The sequence below is a fragment of the Strix aluco genome, chromosome Z (genome assembly GCF_031877795.1).
Source record: "Strix aluco isolate bStrAlu1 chromosome Z, bStrAlu1.hap1, whole genome shotgun sequence".
NCBI classification, from domain to species: Eukaryota; Metazoa; Chordata; class Aves; order Strigiformes; family Strigidae; genus Strix; species Strix aluco.
Genome location: NC_133971.1, coordinates 74,258,153 through 74,280,576, shown reverse-complemented (window position 1 = coordinate 74,280,576; position 22,424 = coordinate 74,258,153). Strand labels below are relative to the sequence as shown.

Genomic DNA, 22,424 nt, shown 5'->3' with positions numbered 1-22,424 from the left:
TATTTCAGAAGTTTCAAGGTTTTTACTAACGATTTAAAAATGCATTTCAAAAAATATTTCATATATATAAATAAAAATTATTTTGTATCTATATTTAAGAGTAAAGTATGTTAGTAGAAAGTAAAAAAAGGTTTTTTTGGTGTATATATACATATACATTTTGAATGATGATGAAACCATTTTAACCTTAGTTTGGACATAAACTGTTTCAACCTCTTGCTATTAGTTAATGTTTTACATATTTGTTTGTGTTCTTGTTTGACATAAAAGCCTGAAATCAATAGGGCAGCTATTTGCTAGAGAACATGTTACTATTTACTTACAAAACTCAAGCATTTTTTCTCTCTTCATCTGGGCTTCCCAAGAATTGCTTTTCACACTTCATGATTACAAAATTTGGAGCCACATCTTGGAAAAACATAATAACCCCAAACCCTTGTCTGAACTACCTGCATCTTGTTTTAAGTCCCACCAAAATTTGCTAGTCTCACTAGTTTGCTGGACCAGACATCCCAGCTGCCTCCTGAAACAGCTGCCAGGTTGCTATGTAGTCAGCATTATTTGTCTTTTAATAATGACGTCAGTTTGTTGGTTATTGTACCAGACGGAGAACTTGTGTGCTTGCTCTCCTTGAGTGAGCTGATGCTTTTCCAGCAGTAGTCAATGAAGATTTTTCTGTCTAGCAAAACATGTTCATGATGAACCCAATAGAAGTTCACTGAAAATTCTGAAACTTTACTTAAATATTACACTTTCTCTGTTTTGTTTTTCCAGTTATGCATCATAGTACAGTGCTCTCTGCTTTTATGTTAAATATGCAAATTCATGTTAATCTGCAGGAATTTGTGGCACTTGAAGGGTCAGGTTCTCTGTCAAATGCTAGAATCCGGAAGCATTCCTGGAAGTCAGGGTCTTGAAAGCTTGTATTTTATATAGGGTATTAAGATTGATATAGTGAATCTATGGGTTTTGATGTAACAAAATACTAAATCATATCTGCTGGTAGCAAAACACTAAAATAGGAGAAATCTTAATAGAAACAAAATTCTGACATGACCTTTACTATTCCTCTTCAGTCACTCCAAGTGCAAAAGCATAAAAATGGATTATTCTGTCTGGGAAACTTTCTGGTTTACACATCCTTATCAATCTTATTTACTCACCATCAATGCACGATGTGTAATGGATTTTCTACAGCTCTGGGTGGCATGGCTTCCAGCACCGTTGTCCTCTGATCTCATGGGAGCTGCTATTTTTGAGCCTTCTGGTCAGGGTGGGACTTTCCTGAACTGAAAAACTACAATACCTGATATTCAATCCCTGTGTTCTGAGCCGATATCAACACCAGTTTACCTAGTGTCTATTTTTGTGTTCTAGCTCTTTGTGACAGAAGTCTGAATTACACTTTTAATTCCAAAGTTTTAATTTACTTTGTGGTTTGTGTCATCAACACTTTAATTTCTGAAAAAAACGCAGATTTGAAATACAGATGATTAATGTTGATGATAAACTTGGTGAACATGCATGGGACTAAAGTAGGACCACAGCAGTATGGGCAACCCTGGGCAGACTAAGGTGTTCAAGAGCTGTGGTTTATACAGCTGCGTATGAGAATCGTGAATCTCGTCCAAGGTACTTGAAAATTATGGGACTCCGTAAAGCCCATCTGTTTTCAATCATACTTAACAGCTTGTTTTGTCAAAACTCAGTTACTGCTACTGCCTTTGAAATAACATCTGAAAACTGTAAGGCAGTATGTCTCTCACTAAAACAATTAGAAGAAATTGGATGAGCTGAAGTCTTTCCTTCAGTTACAAGTTTAATTGTATTAACTCTGTTTTCAATGAACTTACACCAAGGTATCTGTGGTAAGAATGGTTGAGTATTTAGGGATATTATCCTAGGATTTGGCAGGCTTCAAGGCATGTCCCGGCTCTGCTATCCATTTCATGAAATTAATTAAGTTTCACAGCTCTCTTGGGTTTATTCCCTTTCTATGAAATCCAAAAAGCAATTTGTCTGCAATGGGGCATTTGGGGAAACGGTACACAACATGCAGATACTTCTTGGATTAGAGAAGGTAGGAATCCTGGTCCTCTATGAGGAAAGAATTTCACACAAAATATGAAGACATCTGGATATTGTGAAACTACCTCTTTCAAGAAGAAGTATCACCTGGCATTCAATTGTAACTATGGATGGCTATTTTTAATTTCTCATGCATTTGTACAGATTACTTTTGGAACAAGCACCCCAGCTCTGCTGTGACAACTGCATGGGGTAAAACCACACTAAAGGATATGCATTCATGCTCCCTCCCTCCCGACGGCTGCATGTGCAATGAAACCTTGGTAAGGTTTACTGAGGTTTTCCAAATGCAAGGCACATTTAAATCCCTTTCGTCGCCTTGAGTTCTTCCGGGGAACCCACCGTTTTTGGCTGCTTCGGGTGAGAAACGCCCCCGCGGCCGCCCCGCCGAGGCCGCGGTTTCGCCCCGCCGGACGCGCCCTGCACAGGCGGCACCACCGAGGGGGCGGGGCCGCCTCGCGCGCGGCAATCCTGTCGCGGCGGCCCGCGTGCCGCGCTCCGCCCCGCGCCGCCGGCCGCCCGGTCACGCTGCCTGCTCGCGGCCGCGCCGACAATAGGCGGGCCGGCGCGCCGCCGCGGGGGCCAATAGGCGGGGCGGGCCGGCTGCGGCCCCGCCCCCTGGGTGTGTGTGACAGGAGCCTATCGGCGAGCCGGCGGCGGGGGGTTTATATCGGCGCGGCCGCCGCCGCGGTCGGTGGGCGGCGGTGGCAGCGGCAGTAGCAGCGGCAGTAGCAGCGCTATCATGGAGTGCGGGCGGCAGGTGGCGAACTTCGGGGCCGGGCCGGCGAAGCTGCCGCGCTCCGTGAGTAGGGGCTGGGGGCCCTTCCTGGCGTGGGCTTGGGGCGTTGCGGAGGGGTGCGGGCGTCCGCGCCCTGCCGGCGCCGCGCGGGGAGCGGTGCTGGCAGGGGCTTTGCTTGCACGCTGTGGAGGCTCTCGCCGGGACTGAGGCGGTGGGGCAGCGGCCGATGTCCGCCGGGAACGCGCCCAGCCCGCCTCCCTCGGGGGCTTCCTTGGGCGCCGACTGTAAAGGGAGGTCTGGGGAATCTCGAGGAAATAGCCATACAAAGTTACCCGCGTAATAACGAAACCTGGCTTCTTCCCCTGTCCCCACCCGACCAAAAGCCCTGGTAAGTTGGATTTGTTGGAAACGCACTACCGTGTGGTTTTTGGAGTGATCTCCCAGAGTTTTTCTGAATCTGATCATGTGGTCGTTCATCGAGGACTGCATCAGTTTTGGGGTAGAAAATAAGTCCTCAGATGCACAAGGGTAGCTATGTTGAGTATGTTATTTGTCAGCTGATAAATAACATGGTAATGCTCTGAGAAATCTTTATTTAAAAAATGATGATGAGTGTAGTGTAGACTCAACCCTGTGGAAAGTTGCATCAGCAGCTATAGATTATACAGTTACACGTGGAGAGGGGGTGGTTTCTCCCAAATTGTACACATCTGACTTTCAACTTAAGAGCTATGTATTGTGGAAGTTTTTGTTTTCTTAGTTTCCTTCATAGTTTTCTTCATTTTTTATATGTTTTTATATGTTCTTTCTTTAGGTAAACAAACTGGCTGTGCAGCAGCTCTTTTTTTTTTTTCCTCCCTCTCTTCTCATAGAAATGTCCTTCGTAGATTATGCTCTAAAGCAATTTGTTCTCTCTTGAACCCTTGGTTCTGAAAGGGGCTCTTACTAGAACTGCTGCAATATCCAACTTTCCAACAGAGAGTACTGAAAACTGAGTTAGGGGTTTGAGAAGAGTGTAACTGAAGTCTGTATTATTGTTTTCCCCTCTTGAAAATGCAGTACTCTTATATGGACTACTGTATCATCTCAATTGTTTCACTTTGATTGCGTGTTGATGCCACATATGAAGTGCTCAGACTCACTGAAGTGAGAAGGTGGACAGAGCTCTTTGTGGCCGTAAAGCCTATTGTAAAGGTCTATTGCAAGGCGTGTGCAGCTTTTTAGATATAGAATGTTATTAACAGAATGGGATTTTATGAAGCAGTTTAACAACTACTTTCTAATAGTCTGTGTGTTCTGTTTTGACTCTTTTTTTCCCCCTTCTCTGGCATGGGTAAATATGTACTTGAAACATGAGTAGGACTTAACAATCTCTAACATCGAAAGCAGCACAGTTGCTTCTGGTTGACCTCTTGGTGACCAGCTGTTACAGTTGACAGGCTATGTAGATACCCTGTCAGCAAGGTAGATTTCTCATTCCTGCAACTGTCCAGAGCATGCAGTTTCTTGGCAGATCCTAGGGTGCATGCATACACCATTTGTTTTGGCAGCTTTTCTGCTGCGGCTTCCTCTCCTCCTGCTGCCTTCAGGAGTAACTAAGAGTGTTCTGGCTCTTAAACAAGTGTTTACTGAAATCAGAAGCTTCAGATTCAGTGGTTAGAATCTAATTCTACTTTGTTGATATTTGAGAGCTGTGGAGAGGAAAGAAAAATGAAAGGCTGAAGCAGCAGATTACCTGGCTGGACCTCCTAGGAGTGACCTGCGTTTTTTGGTTGTCTCAAAATTTTGCTTCATTTCTTTCTTAACTTTCAATAACATAGAGAATGCCCATTTTCAAAAAATGTGGGACTTTGTTCTGTGAAACTAGGCCTTGTCCTGTTGGGCAGTTTGAGGTATCTAATTCCTGAGGTATCCAGGCTGATTTTTTTTTTTTTCTCCATTTTCCTCAGTATCTTCGTTGTCCTATTTGCACAAGTCAAGCGAAAGAACAAAAGGTTGAGGGATGGGGCTGGGTTTTTAAGATGCTTGATTAGAAGGGGTGCACGTGCAAACATTAAGCATTCTGTAAAATGTGGTGAATTCCATCCAACTCCTAAAAATCATTCTGAGATCTGGAAATGTGGCTGTTGAAATAATAACTTAAAACATGGGCTCCGCAACAAGCATATGATTTAATTGTGCTACTTTATGAAAAGCCTTCATCACTAGATATGACAAAATTACGTTGGTGTTAATCTCGTGACAACTGTCAGGTTACTGCAATGTGGAGCAGCTGGCATATACATGTTGCATCAATGACTCAAGGTAATGGAAAATTTCCTTAATTTATTCATGGATTTTTTCTTTTGTTAGGTATTATTAGAAGCACAGAAAGAATTGGTGGACTACAAAGGACTTGGTATAAGTGTTCTTGGTAAGACTTTAAAAATTACGTTTTTCAGAATGGAGATGTTTAACCAAACTGTTTAATAAAATACCTTATTCTGGGAACTTGTATGTCCAGAGAATACTTTTTCATACTGCTTTTCTACCCTTCACCAGGAGACCATAAAATGATACATAGCCAGATATTTAGTGATCCAAAACAGAGGCCTAGAGACAAAAAAAGATAGCTAATCATACATAAAACTTTAGTACTTTTGGATCTTTGGGAAGGTATGTGTGTGTTTGTGTGAGTGTGTATATACATAGGCATATATATGTGGCAAAATGCTTCAGATGTATTTGATATATAGTATCCTTCCCTTTAGGAAGGTAATGCTGTCCTGCCATAAGGAGGAGGTGTCTGCTGTGTCATATGGGCAGCTGACTGGCTTTTCAGCCCCAGTTGCACAAAAATTTTATGCAAGAAGATGATCAGCATTTTTTCTAGTCCTGTGTAACTGTTTGGCTGCTAAAAGAATGTGCAGCAGTCTCTACAGGATTTGGATTCATGTTTAAACTGTACACTCTTACAGATGAAAGAAAGCATATGGATTTCATAAAAGGAATTAGTATTAAGTGTCCTTAATGTTTAATTAGGATTACTGCATGAAGAAGCCTTGTTAAAAGAACAAAACAACCCCCTGTATCTTACTCTATACTTGCTACAGCACCTTAGTAGCAGAGAAAATTCTTAGAGTAAGGAAAACTTACACCTTTCTAGGGAGTATTTTTTTCATGCAAATATAGTTGTTCCTGGGGATAGTAAGATCATGTGGATGCCAAATGTGAATAGGCTGTATTTGCCTGGATCTGGACAAGAATGGAGCTATAAGTCTTGTTTGAGTATTTAGGAAGGCTCAGCAAAAAAAATAGGAATTGGAACTGGGAATGGGAGCCTTCAGACATTTTGGGTCTCTAGTGTAAAAGGTTTAAAGCTTAACACAATTTTTAAATCATACTTGTATGTCACCATTTTGTTTCATGTTATTTCTTCTTTCCTTTCCACCAAAGAAATGAGCCATCGGACTTCAGATTTCACAAAAATTTTAAATACAGCTGAAAATCTCATGCGTGAATTGCTGTGAGTTACTTCCTGCTTATTTTTATTTTATGCTTGTGCTAATTGCACCAATAATGACTAATGTGGAGACCTTTCCTTGAAAGCACCTTTTTGTATGTTTAGAGTGTTTTTTTGTTTAGATACTGTGTCTGATAGAGTAATAATTGTGGAGAAGACATTGGTCTTCTGATTTGTCTCATGGTGATTTATTTGAATGTGACAAAGGGCTTTTATTAGGTTAAGATACTTTTTATGTGTCTACTATACACTGACTAGTTGACTTTCTTCTGAAATCTTAATTCATGAAGGGCATCAACTTTCTTCAAAAAATAAGTGGAAACAATAGAAATCAGTTCTCTAGTGGTACAGAGGTGATCTGTACATCACTCTGATTTTACTAACCTAAGCTCTATCAATGTATTTTAGAATCACTGTTCAGGATCCCTTTTCCTATTTGTAGTGTGACACATTTTGAAAAGTTTGAAATAAATGTATTGTGTATTAGAGTTGATATTCTCATGGTAGTTAATAATGTTTGTTATGTCATATAAAAGCTTGACTCTCAGTTACAGCCAGAATTATTGACAGAGGGGCTTTAATGAATAATTTGAACAAGTATTTTTTCTGACGGTATGAACAACTCCTTATGGCACTTGCTCTGCATGTACAATTTACTGTACATTTTCACTTTCAAACGGAACGGTTTCAAAGCTGAATGCTACTGTGAGCACTTTGGTGTGAAGTTCTTAGCCTGACAGAAAAGCCATGAAGCTTTTTTTTTACAAATTACAATTTTGTACAAATTAATGCTGCTGGAATATCTTTCAAGTTTGTGTGTTCTGTGAGAATAGAGCTACTCGGGAATGACTTTGTTTAATGCTATCCAAGGGGGAAAAAAAGCTTTTTTTTCAGCAAACTTTTATCAATACAATGTGTAGCATTACTGTTAATACTTAAGTTGTTACTCATGATCAGTGCTAAGGTAAATTAATGGGATTTGGTCTAACCTCTTGGCAAAGAGTCTTCTAAAATGACAGTGTTCTTCCTCAGTTGCTGTTAAATACATAATATCAAGTAGTATGCATCTTGTGTCTTCTGGGAATAAGTGGTTATTTCTTGCATGCAGAAATATACCAGAGAACTACAAAGTTATTTTCCTCCAAGGAGGTGGATCTGGTCAGTTCAGTGCAGTCCCACTTAATCTTATCGGTTTAAAGGAGGGAAGACATGCAGATTACGTGGTTACTGGAGCTTGGTCAGCAAAAGCAGCTAAAGAAGCAGAGAAATATGCCAAAGTGAATATCGTTCATCCAAAACTAGGAACCTATACGAGTAAGTTGATGATTACATCCATCCATGTGAATGCTTAGCTTTTCTAAAAATTGGTCTAACTCAGCTATTGGGTTATTGAATGTTAACTAGTTACAGAGTTGACTGGCCAGCGCTCAGAAGATTGCCTGCCACGTCTCTTCATGTTCATCACTGGGAGGTCTGTTAGATGGCTTAACAGTCTGCACCAGGAAAGAATTTTGAATTTAGGCTGAGCAGATCCCAGAAAATAAGTGGCAAGAAGCAAATGTGTATCAGTAGGGAAATGGTCTGATTTTGGTTTTTTTTGTTTGTTTGTTTCTTTTGTTATTTAACTGACTACTTAAGCTATTTGCAGAGATATTACAAGGTATTTCAGTTTCAGGTACACTCAATAATGAGACTGCTCTGAAATTTAGAAGCATGTCTGGGATCTTAACCTTGTTGTTCCAAGAGATGGGAGACCTGCATTCTGGTACCTACTTTCAGGGGTTCGCAAATACTTATCTTTCCCACCCATGTGTCAAAACAGGCAGTTGGTTCTGGAATAGAAGAGGCATTTCCAATTCTTTCTCTTGAAGCTTGTTGCTGGACATAACAATCTGAATGACCACAGTGTAGGAGGAGGAAGGTTAACTGTAATGGAGGCATTCCAATTCTTATGAGAGAGTCTGTTTCAAGAACATTGTGTATAATTTGTCACTGGATATACATAAATAATTCTTGGAGCAGGGACACCTGATTTCTGGTTTCTACTCCTGCTAGTCATGCTCACTTTACTTCCCTCTGGCTAAATTACAGCATTTGAACTGGGAAGAGTGGCAACATGAAAGACAAAGAATATCCCCATGTGAGTTAGTGAATTAACCGGTGATTAGGGCACTAACTTGGAAGGTAAGTTTGTACCCTCTGAGTCACAGGAAGGAATTGAACCTGTAACTTCCCAGTGTAGGGGACTGTATTTACCATTTGGCAGTGGTAGACAAAGGGAGAGGCAGTAAATAATGGTGATAGCAATAGCAGCACTTCTTCCTCCTCATGTTTTGCAGGAGAGAAGAAAGGAAGAGCAACCATTTGTTCTATGCAGAACTTGTTCTGTGCTGTCAGGACATGCCTGTATATTGCCTGTTGACTGAGGAAATCTTAGTTTTGTAAATCAGTTGAAAAGCTTAAACAGGAGGGAGGTATATCACCTCTTGTTCAGCTTGGGCAGGACTGAAATGCTTCTGGGATTGCTGAGAAACACAACTTTAGAGAACCTTTCCAGTGAGAATTTGGATGCCTCAGTGGTTCCAAAGCCACCAGGAAGACTCTTGGACCCAGTGCCTGAAGTCCTCTGAAATGCTGTTTTGGACCCCTAGGGCAGTAGTTTGTAGTTGGTATTGCCAACCTGATGAAAATCCCTTGAGGAATAAGGGCTGAAAATCAGAAAGGTGTTTGTAAGCTTAATAATGGCGCACTACAGAATTTTGAGAATGCACTGGTGTATTTCCTTGGCAGATAAATTATATCTTTCTGGTAACAAGATAATTAATACTTTATACTGCAAAATTGTTCTGGGTTTGCACTCAAGTTCTGTGTTCAAGTGAAATTGCATGCCCTGAAAATTACTTACCTCCAGTGACCTTTGGTTTTCTTTTTTGTCTGTCTCAGGCATTCCTGACCCAAGCACTTGGAATCTTAATCCGGATGCTTCTTATGTCTATTACTGTGCTAATGAGACTGTTCATGGTGTGGAGTTTGACTTTGTACCTGATGTCAAAGGAGCAGTCTTGGTTTGTGATATGTCATCAAACTTCCTGTCCAGACCTGTGGATGTTTCCAAGGTACAGTGATGGACACAGTGGCTACACAAAGCATTTTCAAACTTGATTGCATATAATTAGGCACTTGGAAATGTCTGGATGGCCAGAGATGCTGAGCAGTGAAATTAAGGAAATCATATTTTGTTAATTGGGTATCTGATGGTGAATACAAATGTTGAAATACAAAGTCTGAGATTTCAATGTCTATCTGTTGTCATTTTTCAGTAAAAACATTGAACTCTGTTGAAATTGTTGATGTTAGTACCTGTCCAGGATTGTCTACTGCATGGTCTTCACTGATGCTGTAGCTGAAAAAGTTATCTTCTGAATCATATTTAGTCTGTAGATAGCATATATGGCTAGAGCAGGGTACTGTGAATGAGAATTTTTGATCCTGTCTCTTATGTGGAAAATCCCTACCCCCTTTTAAGCTGCCAAAGCTTCCTGTGCCTCACTGTGTCTGTTTCATCGATAATACAGGGACAGAACATAGTACCTGCTTATGTTTGTAAAGTGTGTTACAAGGGGGAGATGTTATGGACTAGTGAAGTAGTGTATTTGCCCTTTCTTATCTGTGTGTAGTGAAAAGAAGGGACAATTGTTAGTGCATTCATCTTGGCCTTTCCTGATGTACCTCTTTGAACAGGTGGATTATATGATGCCTGTTCTGAAATACCAGTTTGGTTGAAAATACTGTGATCTATGTATAAATTTATTTTTAGTCAATTTGCTTGGAGTAGTGTGAAATTGGGACAGGCTGCCTTGAGAATTACTTGTAACTACTAAATCTGCATTTAGCAAATCATTGGGAAGTTTGTTGTGATGATCTTCCTCAGCTGAATGAAAATAAATGGTTCTGATAAGACATATGTGGGCTAAAAATGTAGCTGTAAGTGTACTTTGAAATCAGAACTTCTCCTAACTCTTCTTTGATCTATATATAACTTGCTTATTTTCAACACATTCTTCAAGCTGTTCAGCTGAATTGTATCCCGGTTGGATAATGATACTAGTGTATTACTCAGTTATAAGATCTACTGGTGAATGCATGTAGCAAGTTCTTTTCTTCTTCCTGTTAAAGTTTGGCGTGATTTTCGCTGGTGCTCAGAAGAATGTTGGCTGTGCTGGAGTTACTGTTGTAATAGTACGTGAGGACTTGCTGGGATTTGCACTGAAAGAATGCCCTGTAGTACTGGATTACAAAACACAAGCAATGAACGGCTCTTTGTATAACACTCCACCATGCTACAGGTAATTTTCCCTGCTATTTAATATTACTTATTCATAAAGCTACTGCACTGCCATCTGATGCTCTTATCGAGAAAAGTTTTGGAAGTTGAGTATTTGCCTGCAAGTCACTGAGGTGTTGGAGTGTTTCACATGATTCCCATGTGAAAACATGGGAAGTGTCCAGCCATGTGACTGTAGTAGGCTTTGAGGTTGCCTAGAGGGACTCAGTCATAAAGGACATAGTATTTTTAGAAGTAAATTTTATATGTCATAATTCCACTGTAGAAGTTTCAGGATCCAGTTCTGGTTCACATAAACACAGCTCTAATCAATTCAGTGGTGATGCTTCTGTCATTGCAAGTAGGTAACTTGGCACTTAGTCTTGCTTCTTGAACACTCAGTACACATTTGATTTAATTTCTTTCGGAGGTTATTCTTGGCATTTGAACCTCCAGATCTCTATTGATTTTCTTTGCTGGAAAACAATTAATGTTATTGTTATTAAAGTTTTAATAATATAAAATATTACAAGACTATGTGTTCTTTTAAATTTTTAAAATATTTCTTGTTCTAGCTTCATCATTCACTACTGTCAGTTTTGAAATGACACTAAAAGAATTTTTTTGAAAGGCATTTTAATCATTGTTTTGCTTTATTCTCTAGTACAACTCCCCGTATTTCTTTGACTACCACCTCAGTGTTTGACTTGACATCTGAAAATGAAATTGGTCTGGCTTAATAATCATTGCTAGCAATCAAGATCATAAAATTGGCCTGTACCTGGTGATTTCATGTATGCAAGAAGCAGAACAGACTACAGCTTGCACTTTTAAAATTATTGTCTCCTAGCTTCTGACAGCTAGTGAAAAGATGCTTTGCTACTGGAATATTTCGGTTTTGAGCCGGTAGTATCTACCCGTTCTTAATCTGGAGCATTTTTATACCAATGTCCACTGAAATGATTATTTTAAAAAAGAAAATCTTCAAATCAGATGTTCTTTTTTCCCAGAAGTCGTTAAAATTATTTTGAAAATAATGATTTCTACTTTTAAAGATAAGATTTCCTTTGATTCAGGTAATTTGATAATGTAATCTTATACTGATGTTTAATCTCAGCTCTTACAGGTTTTTTGTACATGCCAGAATTTGCAAAGTTAAGTTGCCTAATGATGCCCAACAGATATTAAATGCACTGTGCAGGCATACAGTACAGTGATTCCTGCATATAAAGCCTACCTTAATGCCATTGCTTACCTAAATTCAGTAGAATTTTAAGTGATACTAATTGCATATCTCAATCTACTGATTCTCACTATGAGGTGTACTATTGCAGTGACATAGAGGCAGTTACCTTAATTTATCAAAAGAACAGTAAATCTTGTGACCACATGTTTATTCCAGATTTTACAATGCACAACTAGTTTTTATAAGGAGTATGCATACTGTAGAGTATGTAGTGCTATAATGATGTCTTTTGCTGTCAGCCTGTCTGCCCTATAGGCTGGGTACACTCAGTATCTTTAGGGCTGCTACTAAGATTAAGAATTAACTTCACAATGTTTCTAGATTTTTGTCTTCTTTCTGAATGTAGCTTTGTAATATAGGCAGTATGTGTATCTCTTTTTCCCAATGATTGATGAAGCCTCTATTTCATAATCAATTTTTTCCCGACTGCCAAGTTACGCATACTGTTTTGGGCACTGTGTACTTGCACATGCTTACATTCTTAAATCCAGCCATTCATGTTTTCCAAGTACAAAGCTATTTGCATTTGAAAAACCAAAGTTCTACTTAATCTCAGCACTTGAATACAGTGTTGGTCCTCTGGTTTGAAAAGCAAAACAAATGAAATGCTGAGGCTTTATTTTAGCTGCTGTAGAGAATTTCTGAGAAGAAAGTGCTACTTTAGCTGTAACTTGGTATTTGTCAGTAACATTAACAGGGTAGTGGGAGGTTAAGGGAGCTGAAAATAAAGTTGAACTAGCAGTCTTTCTCCTTTCTGATCACTGTCTTGCCAGATTTTACCTCATGATACAGACCCACATTGGAGTACACTCCAGAATGTAACACAATCTGAAATGTTGGCAGGGTGCACATCTGTTTGGCTTGGCTCTAAATGCCTGTTCCAGTTTTTGTAAGGAACTGGCAAAGCTTCTTAGTTCTCTTTTTCTCTACTCTTTTCCTTGCGCTCTGTAATGGTTTGCTGGCAAACAGGCAGGAAATATTAACTGAATTTGCAAAAGCTACTTCAGCAGGATGTTAAATTAAATTAAGGTGGTGCTGATGGCTTTAACCTCTTGGTGCTACAGAGTTTGACTCTTTGGCCCTAATCTGCTTTACTAAAATTAACAATGAATTTGCTATAAAAATCTCATTTCCAAGCTCCAGAAAGCATTTTGCATTTAAAATCGCTCCAGAAACATTATTTTGACTGACATGAAGGAAGGGTAAAAGGTTTCAGCTGGCTGGTTTTGTGGATGACTCTAAGGCGTCGACTTTATAAACATTACTTATCCAAGAAGTCTCCCACAAGGAAGTGAGGACAAGAGGTGAATATGGCCCTGTATATTTGGCAATGGCATAGGCTATATGTCACTTAAATACTTTACACCGGGATAGTTGACAGTGTGTTATCATAAATGTGGCAAGTGTGCTCTCAAAGCTATAAGGTGGTTTGTATAAAAGTCAATTTGTAACCTCGGTTATTCTGCAGTCTTTTTACAGTGTTCAAAGATTTGATGCTGTTATCCCCTGAGAAATCAAAAGTAGGAAAGCTTAAAACAACCTCCTGCTAGATTTGTGTTAGGGAAACTTGTAGGGTAGTGTTCCCTGAGCACGCCCTTGGAATCTGTAATGAAGAGATTAATAAAAGCAAACTTTTTTGGAAGTTTGGAAATATGCCATAAAAGCTTGTGAACAGTTTTTTATGTAAAGTGTTGTAGTCGTGGGAAATGCCTGAACTTGAACAAGCTGAGTTTTGTAGCAAAAACACAAAGGCAAAAGGCCTCAGGGATTTTTTAATGTGGTACTTAGTAACTAGCTTTGAAATACTTGGTCTCAAGCCATATGATGCCAGTAGACTTCCAGATCTCTACTTAGAACTTGAGTAGTAAAGAATAATTAAGTGCGATACATCATATTTGTTTCACCAAACTTCACCATTCATGTGCGCAAAAGGTCTTTTTAGGGAGAAATGGGATTATAGTTTTTATTTGTAACATTTGTGAAAATGTGATTAGATTTCTGGCATTATTAATGTACATACATTTGAAATTCAGCCCTGCATCTTTGCTAGACCAGCTGCACAGGGTGGATGCTGTAAACTTTTGGCTAACTTTGGCTCTTTCTAGGACTTGACAGGCAGCTATGTGGTCGATGAACTGGCAGTCCACGCAGCATGTCTGGGGATGTCCTTGGAAGCCCTGCAGGGCTGCAGGAAACCTGCAGGACGTGTCCTTCTGTGGTACAAAGGATTAAGTTTGGTCCAACAGATTTGTGTAGCATTTGAGTTTTGGGATACTTCATTTATGTCCAAAAAACACTGCCTACTTAGAATTGTCATAAATTGTAAACTGGTCCAGATTCTGAGTTGTTAGTCTTAAGCACCCTAAAACCAGATATAATGCTTTGTTGCTGAAACATTTTGTGAACTATTAAACAGGACTGTTAGTTTTTCTGTTTTTTTAAAATGATCTGATGAAAAAATGTTCTTTCCTCTTGCAGTATTTATATCATGGGATTGGTACTAGAATGGATAAAGAATAATGGCGGAGCTGCAGCTATGGATAAACTCAGTTTAATCAAATCACGATTGATTTATGATATAATAGACAAATCTAATGGATTCTATGTGTAAGTTGCTATGCTTTTTCCCCTTGGTTTCAATATTTATTGCAGAGCCAAACATCTTCATAACTTCCAAGAGTCTGATTGCCACATACTTTTAAAATTATCTTTTCAGTATATGGAAATTTTGAGGAATTCTACAGGAATTATTTCTGCAAACTGTTCACTTGATGATTAGCCAGGGACGAATCTCATTCCAGGAGGAACTTATTTCAGGTTATCCTGTATAGATCAGTTGTGAAGCAGATTAATACCATATATTCTAAACTTAATAAAATGCAGGAGCCTAGGAGAAGAGTATACAAATCCAGACACACAGATTCTGGTTTGTATGCCTGCGGAATCTTTTGGGGAAATACAGGCCAAAACAGAGAAAGTGGGTTGTAAGAAATTGTAGGGACCACTTTTGCATTATATTCTTCCTACCATCTGTTTCAGTAGTCAAAGGCTCTGCTTTTTCTCTGTCAAGCAGAGCATTTTTATTAGCTAATTCCACTCAGTTCTGAAACACTTTTTGAAATAGGAGGAAGATCAGACCTACATGTAGTCAAAATTTTCATTGCATATAGTTTGTTTTCTTCAGTTATTTTTCATGGTTTTCCAAAGCAGATTTAATCCTCTGATTTTTACATATTGTTGCAAGGTATTTTTGAGCTCACAGGACCCAAAATATATATAGTTAATAGATGATGTAATTCAGAATAATTCTAATACTTGCCAAGCTCAAAAACTAGTAATTGACTATGAAACTGCAAAATATTTTCTTGTACTTTCAGTATAAAATAAACAGTTTTGGGACCTAATTAACTTCAAAGTCAAAGTTAGGATAGGGCAAATTAAATTTGGATTTTAAATTAAAGCTGACTGCAACCTTAATTGGCAGGGGTATAGTTTCATCATAATATTTAATACATTCTGCTTATCCATTTAGTTAATGAGAACAGCTTTGCCTTTAGCATTGTCATGATCAGGATTGTGATCCTACTCTACTGAAATCCTGAGGGTTTTTCATAAACCTCTGTAAGCAAATGAAGCCTTGAAAAACCATTTTGTGACAAATAGAAATCTGTTTCTGCCAAGCTGATCTGTAAGGCCGTGAGTGGGAAATGCAATGCAGATGGAATGGTAAATAGTCAATTGGGAAGGCAAAGCAAGCTTCACTAGCTGAGTGTGTGCATCTTACTAAGCGATACAGTTAAGACTGCATTTTTTTTTATTGTATCTATGACTAAAAGGAAGACTTATCTGAAGCTGCCTTCCCAGCTGTAATGTGCCACCTCATCTGTGGCATGCTTCACTGGATAAAACAGTGTGACAAGCCATTTAGCAAATGGAGACTTTTTTCTACAAAGTGCCATTTACCATTTGTAGTTTGCTTTCCAAAGTCTGTGCACTAAGTGAATTATATTGGATTGCCTAATAGCAGCTGGATCTTCTAAAAACTATAGTGTACCTACAGTTATTCAAATATGGGAATGCTTACAAGCATAGGCCTTTTTGAAGAGTGCTTTCCTGGTTGCATCTGAAGGAGAAAATTTTCATAGGCAGATATGATTGATCTATTTTTTTCCTCTTCATAATGGAGACATCTGTACAAAGGAGCAAGGAAGGAACTAAAAAAGAATAATAATAGGTATGCAATTTGCTTGCAGTTTGTGAGAACTTATTCCTAATGAACCCCTGCAAGAATCTACATTACGGCCTTAGGAAAGAATAAATTTGGAGGTTTCACATCTCCTTTGTAACTAGAAGCACTGAAGAAAAATATTTAAATATTTTTTTACCCCTGTTTTTATCTTCACAGAATAATCAAAGAGGAATTTTGATTTAAATGTATCTTGAGTTTTCTACTTTTGATTAAAGGGAATTTTAGGAGATTAAAGAGCTGTGATGTACATCATATATGTTGTGGCCCTGTATGCAATGCAAGATTTGTTCTAGAGATATCTCCTTTCTACTTGCTCTTCATGATTCTGAATAATACTAATGTAGAAGGTGGATTGAAACCACTAACAGAAGTCTCTAATGTCCATGGAAATTTCCTTATTCTATGCCCTTATGCTTCCTTTAGCTCTGTTTAGCTGTCAAGCTCAATTCTGGTAGCATTTGTGACTGAGGGAAAATAAGTGTGTCAGTCTTTGAAGATAGAGAAGAAACTGCTTGAGACTTAGTCAAAGGTCACTGAAACTAACCTCACCCTAGGGAATGTAATTGACACTGTTGTTGGTGGAATGATGGTTTTTATCATGCTTCTTTAAATTAGGTTTGTTTGCAAGCCTCCTCTGCATTCCTCTGGGGCAATTTTGAGTATGTCAGGAAGGGTTAATAAGCCTTCCACTTGCTGTTTCTGTTATACTTGGTTAAAAAAGGAGGGTTGTTTTCTTTCACAGAAAGTAACGATCTTTTGAATTATGGAGGAATTATTTTGGTGCTAAACAAATGCAATTACTTATTTTCTGAAATTGTATGTAGCTGAAAATGTAGATTTAGCTCAGAATGGGTTAATCATTACATTCTGCAACTTTTCTAGATGTCCAGTGGAGAGAAAGAACCGAAGCAGAATGAATGTCCCTTTCCGTATTGGCAGTATCAAGGGTGATGAAACACTGGAAAAGAAATTTCTTGAGAAAGCTGTGGAACTTAACATGATATCCCTGAAAGGACATCGGTAAGTAATAGTCAGATGAATCCATTTTCTGTGCAAAATAAACTGTTACTACAGTGATACAGCAGCAGGCAGTGCCTGTTGACTTACCAGCCTTTCTCACTCACAGGCTGTTCCTTAAACAGGCTTGGCATTACTTGGGAGTAGCGGTCTAGAGACTAATCAGAGACTACTGGTGGCTTAACTACTGCTTAGGTGTCGTGGGGCTCAGAGTTTTCTCCTTAATTCTGCTTTCCTCTCTAATTTGATGAGTCTGGCTCTGTGCAAAGGCCAAAGAAGGTGACTCGAGGTCAGATTCTGTCACTGTATAAAGCCTTTCATTACATAGCTTGTCAACCTGGTTGCAAGAGTTCCTTCCCATGTTCAGTGGTGTTTGTAGGTTTAAAAAAGAGCTTTTTGATGTCACAGGGCTACAGTGTTTGAGCTGTAAATACTGAGTTTCTCTAGATTGCAAGTTTGCCTTGAAGAATTAAATGTTCCTTCTCATTCACATAAAATGTGAATTTTATCCCTTTGGCATAGGGGTAGGATTAAATGTCTGTGAATGTTATTAATGTCTTTTTTAGAATATACAAAACCTTTCTATTTTTTTCTCCCCTCCTCTTTTCACTTCAGATCTGTGGGAGGAATCCGTGCCTCTTTATATAACGCGGTGACTGTAGAAGATGTTCAGAAGCTTGCAATGTTCATGAGGAGCTTCATGCAGATGCATCAGTCATAAATGCCCATGGGTTAGAGTCATGCTGCACATTTATGAAATAAAAGCTAAAGGGTTTGAAAGTTACTGTGGTACTGCACAGCTGTAGCGCACAAGTTATATTTTCTTTTAGTTCCTGTAGGTGTTAGTTAACTGCATGGGATTGAGGCCCAGTCTTTCAATGACTTGGCACCACTGGCTTCACTGAAGGTGAGGATTGCCACATTGTTCAAGACTGATTCCAAAATTTGCAAAACAGTATTCTTAATGTGTAGTTAAAACATGAGTAACATTGTAAGATGCTATCAATCTGAGTCCGTTTCTTGCTTCAAGTCACAATGACCTCTTCAGCAATGCCTTCTTCTCAGTAAACTTCAGGAGGCAAAATTTGTCATGAGCTTTCTGTAATGCTTTACAAGTACTTTGTGACTGCACAGTGAAGCTAGAACTAATGTTAAGTGTTCCCTAAGGATATCTAGTTGGTTTATCAGATACATTCCAACAGTACAGAACCAGCAGTATTTAGGAGTTAATATCTGTGTTCCTAACTTGAGGACTTTGCCTTCAGACTTCTGCTCCCATGCGTGAAGTACTATCATAACAGTTCCATGTAGCAATACCCATTGTGGTTAAAGTCTGTAGGACTGGGCCTTTTTTGTATTAACATTTATTGGTTTAAAGCTAAGATGCATGAGTCTGTAATTAAATCAATTTAGAAGATGTTTATTTCTCTATGCATTTTATATATTAAACTTCTTTAGGTTATTAATTTTATATTCTTATTTTGGAGTGTGCATATTTGCCTCTGCCCAAAACTTGTTTTTCATGCGTTAACCTTGTGCTGAACTGGATTGCTGTATTCCACTCAACGGAACTGTGGCTTTCCCTGCACTGACTTCCTAGCCCAAAGTGCAGCAGACTTTTTTGTCTGGTGCTTCTTTCAATGTCTTCCCTTGCTAATTGCTCTAGTATTTTCTCTCCCTTTTCATTGCTTCAGTTCTGTAGCCTTTTGTATGTAGGGCTTTGCCCAGCTGCAGTATATACAGGTCTTGACTTCTCTGTCTTTTCCTGACACTACATCACAGTTTTGGTCTAACTTTCTCACTTGATCCTTCTGGCTTGTTCCAGACTTTGATACTCTGGGCTAGAGAAGGAGCTGTGGTTATGCAAAGATCTTCAAAAGATCATCTGTTTTAGTACCCTTGTGTCACTTTTCTTTCTCAGCTTGTGAATTTACTGCCAATGACCATATTATTGACACTAGCCTCCTGTTTTAATTTGTGTAGAAGCTATCTGCTAGCATCTCATAAGAGTTTAGCATTACTGCAGCTTGTTTCAGACTGTAAACTCTTTGTTACAGGATTGGAATTTTTTGATTTTTTTATGTAACATCAGTACAGTGGTAACAATTTAATAATGATAATGATGGACATCCCCTTTCTTGGTGGAATCTCACAGCAAGTCAGTGGAATTGTGCTAGGGTTGAGTTACATTCCTATGTGAAAAGTCATCATTTTCTGACTTTCTTTGAGATTTTTGTTGACTTAGTGTAACTTAAAGTAATTAAACAAATCGGGTGAAGAAAATAAAACTTAATTACAGCATGACATGAAGTACTAGTGTGTTTGAAGCTTTTGTTTTTGTCACTGTCAGAAGGAGGAGAAGTCATGCATATAATGTGTCTTAGAAATTTAGATTCCAGTATACTTTTCCCTAAAACAAGCTTCCCTCATTTATGTTTGAATTCTTTCTGAAAATAGTCTTTCCTACAAGTAGCATGGAAACAAGAATATTGCTATGACAAGGTTCTGAGAACCCCTTTTGCCCTGCCAATCGTGAAGATCTAATTCAAGTTCTGTATTAAGCTTTTTAACTTTCAAAAATTCTGCTTGCTCTGAATTTTGTGCACTTGTTTTCAACAGTAACTGTGGCTTATATCTCTTTCCAAAAGATAGTAAACTTTTCTGTTTTATAATGACCTTGCATTCCTCTTAGTAGGTATGCTTTTGTGTGATTACAAAAAAGCTCACACAGCTGTGCGCAGCTGATTCATGAACCCAACAGGGAACCTCTTTGCTGCTTCTGAATTGTGCCTAACGCCTTATCAATGAACACTTTTTTTTCATCCAGAAAGGCAAAAATCATGTAAAAGCAAAAGGCAGAGTGAAGACTACCCTAGCAGGCGGTGATTGAATATCATGTGAGGGGGATGTGGGCATGCTGGGAAGACTGGAGCATGTGCTGGATGAATTACTTGAGATTTGTTTCAGACTCGTCAATGCAACAGTTCTACCCTTCCTAGCTGCATCCCTGAAAGATGTAATCAGGGTATTAAGCTATGGTGGACAGAAATCTGACTTCCCCTCGTCGGGTTAGTAGGAGGAATTTCAGCAAGGGGTTGCTAAGAGTCCTGGTCAGTTTCCCTTATGTCAGCACTTCCAAGCTGGGTCAGTAGTTGCAGTGTTTGGAAGAAGGGCTTTTCTTGGTGTGATATAAATACTTCTGAGGCAAAGGTGTTGAAAAATAGAAGTAAAATACCTGTCTCATCTGAGTGTGTGCATATAGAGAGGAAATTGTAAAATGAGCTCTTTTCAATGAACAGTGCTTTAAATTCCTCTTCTAGTGAGTTGTCTCTACATCTCCTAGCTTTTGTGTTTGATTTCACAGAAGTAGTTGCTAGCATTCTCTTCAGTTGGTAGTATAAAAGACTCTGGCTATTGTCTTTCCCGGGCCTGTCCTAAAAAGAGAAAGTTGCTGAGGAGGTTGTGTATTCCCTCTGTTCCTGCTCTGCACAGTCAGGAGTGTTTTACCCCAGGTGAGAAGAACTTTAGATGGGGAAGGTACCCTGACCCAGGGGACTCCTGTCAGTTGTCAATGATAGGGTCTTTCCATGGCCCTTGTGGTACCATCTCTAAGACTGGCACAAAAGAGTTAAATAAGAATTAGAAGTCTATATTGCCACTTCCTTACTTAGCTAGTAGTTCTAGTGGAGATAAATGACTTATATAGACAGCAGTGTGGACAGACCTGCCCCTGTGTCAGCTGACACTCTGTATTTTCATTATTTTTTTTCTGTTTAAATTAATCCTGTTTTTCTTTTCAACGTAATATTTTCTTTTCAGCTTAATATTTTTAGATGTACCCAGGGAAGTTTGGATGTTAAAAGTTTAAGCCTATTCTTGACTTTCAAATAAATGTTTGCAGTGAAACGGGAATAAAAGACATCATACACTGATGGATTAGAAGTTGTCAAAGTATGCTGAAAGTGTTATTAGGTCTGGCATTATATTGGTGTATGATTAATGATGCTGTATTTCGTTCTCTGGGTAGAAAATAAAATGAGGGTGAACCACTTTGTATTTGATAAGGATGTACCTAATTAAAAAGTGAAATGTTACAAGGTTTTACATGAAATCAGTCACTTTAATTGGAAAGAGGTATCCCCATTCCTGTCAGTAATTGGACTCTTGATAATTTAAAACCAGGATTCATGACAGTCTATGATAAATTGTTCCCTTTTAGGCTAAAGAAGCTAAGAAGTTATAATTACCGATGGATTACTGAATGGTTGGAGAAATGTGATCAGAGATGCAAGGAGATATATAGAAGAGCTGGTAGCTTGTGAAGATGTATTTATTTTTTTTAAGTAGCTAAGGAATAAATGTGTATTTGATATGACAAAAACAAAAGCTGTACAGTTTCTGAAGTCCCAGAAAATTTGAATTCAATCTCCTACCTTTTTTACACTAAGCATAAAAAGCAAAAATTGTGTATTTTAGTAAATGGATTAATTACCAAAAAAATTGAAGAAATCATGTGAGAAAGGTTGAAATTTGTTAAACTATTATAAGATATTACCATTAAACTGCTTAGAATTTATAATATAATGAACAAATCTGAGTGTGATTCTTTGTTTTAGGTCCATGTTGTAAACTGAAGACATTTGAGAGACATTGCTAAAACTAGGCATGGTAGTAACAAATATTTCTTACTGTATAACTGGATAAATATTCTTCCATAGTGTCAGCTGTGGTTTTTGGACTTGAAACAAATGATAGGAAACTTCCAGACTCTGGTGCTAGGTTTTGTAGCTGGGCAAACTGAAACTAAAGAATTATAAAAGCTGGAAAACTAAGTTCTGGGCTGGCACTGCCCTGCCAGTTTAGAGTCAGACTGCTTTGTGTCTTCCCTACCAGGGCAGCCCCAATCATGCTGCTTTTGGACACATTTTTATTGTGAAAACAGACCTTCTGCCTTAGTGCTAGGAAGGACTTAATGCTTGTTGCAGTTGTGACTGTGCTTCACCTGATGTCCCAGTACTGAGTTGTATGTCAGGTCTGGTCCCTCTGTCAGGACTGAAAGTGAAGGTTTTGACTGTGGAGATATTTCAGTCAGCCACCTAAACTGTAATTCCTCCTCCTTGGTATGGTGTGGAAGCTTGTCTTCAATTCCCTAAATCTGATTGGTGTTGTGAAGTAGTTTGAGGTAAGACAGGGCATTGCTATAGTGGTGTGAGGGGTCCTGTGGTATGGCAAGAGAAAGGGGGATAGACATTGACAGCA

At 38.7% G+C, this 22,424-nt stretch overlaps 1 protein-coding gene across 1 annotated transcript; it reads left to right on the top strand.

Annotated features, from left to right (window-relative positions):
- The first annotated feature begins 2,757 nt into the window (after positions 1 to 2,757).
- On the top strand, positions 2,758 to 21,757 carry PSAT1 (phosphoserine aminotransferase 1). The gene is made up of 9 exons (XM_074812690.1): positions 2,758 to 2,890; positions 5,180 to 5,240; positions 6,263 to 6,332; positions 7,438 to 7,643; positions 9,273 to 9,445; positions 10,506 to 10,675; positions 14,378 to 14,506; positions 17,031 to 17,168; positions 17,781 to 21,757. The coding sequence occupies exons 1-9, from the start codon at positions 2,831 to 2,833 to the stop codon at positions 17,884 to 17,886; spliced, it is 1,113 nt and encodes a 370-aa protein (XP_074668791.1). The 5' UTR covers positions 2,758 to 2,830; the 3' UTR covers positions 17,887 to 21,757.
- The last annotated feature ends 667 nt before the right edge of the window (positions 21,758 to 22,424 follow it).

Coding starts and splice junctions, on each gene's coding strand:
- PSAT1 (XM_074812690.1), top strand. CDS start 2,831: ATGGAGTGCGGGCGGCAGGTGGCGAACTTCGGGGCCGGGCCGGCGAAG. Junction 2,891..5,179: donor CGGCGAAGCTGCCGCGCTCC/GTGAGTAGGGGC, acceptor TTCTTTTGTTAG/GTATTATTAGAAGCACAGAA. Junction 17,169..17,780: donor ATATCCCTGAAAGGACATCG/GTAAGTAATAGT, acceptor TTTTCACTTCAG/ATCTGTGGGAGGAATCCGTG.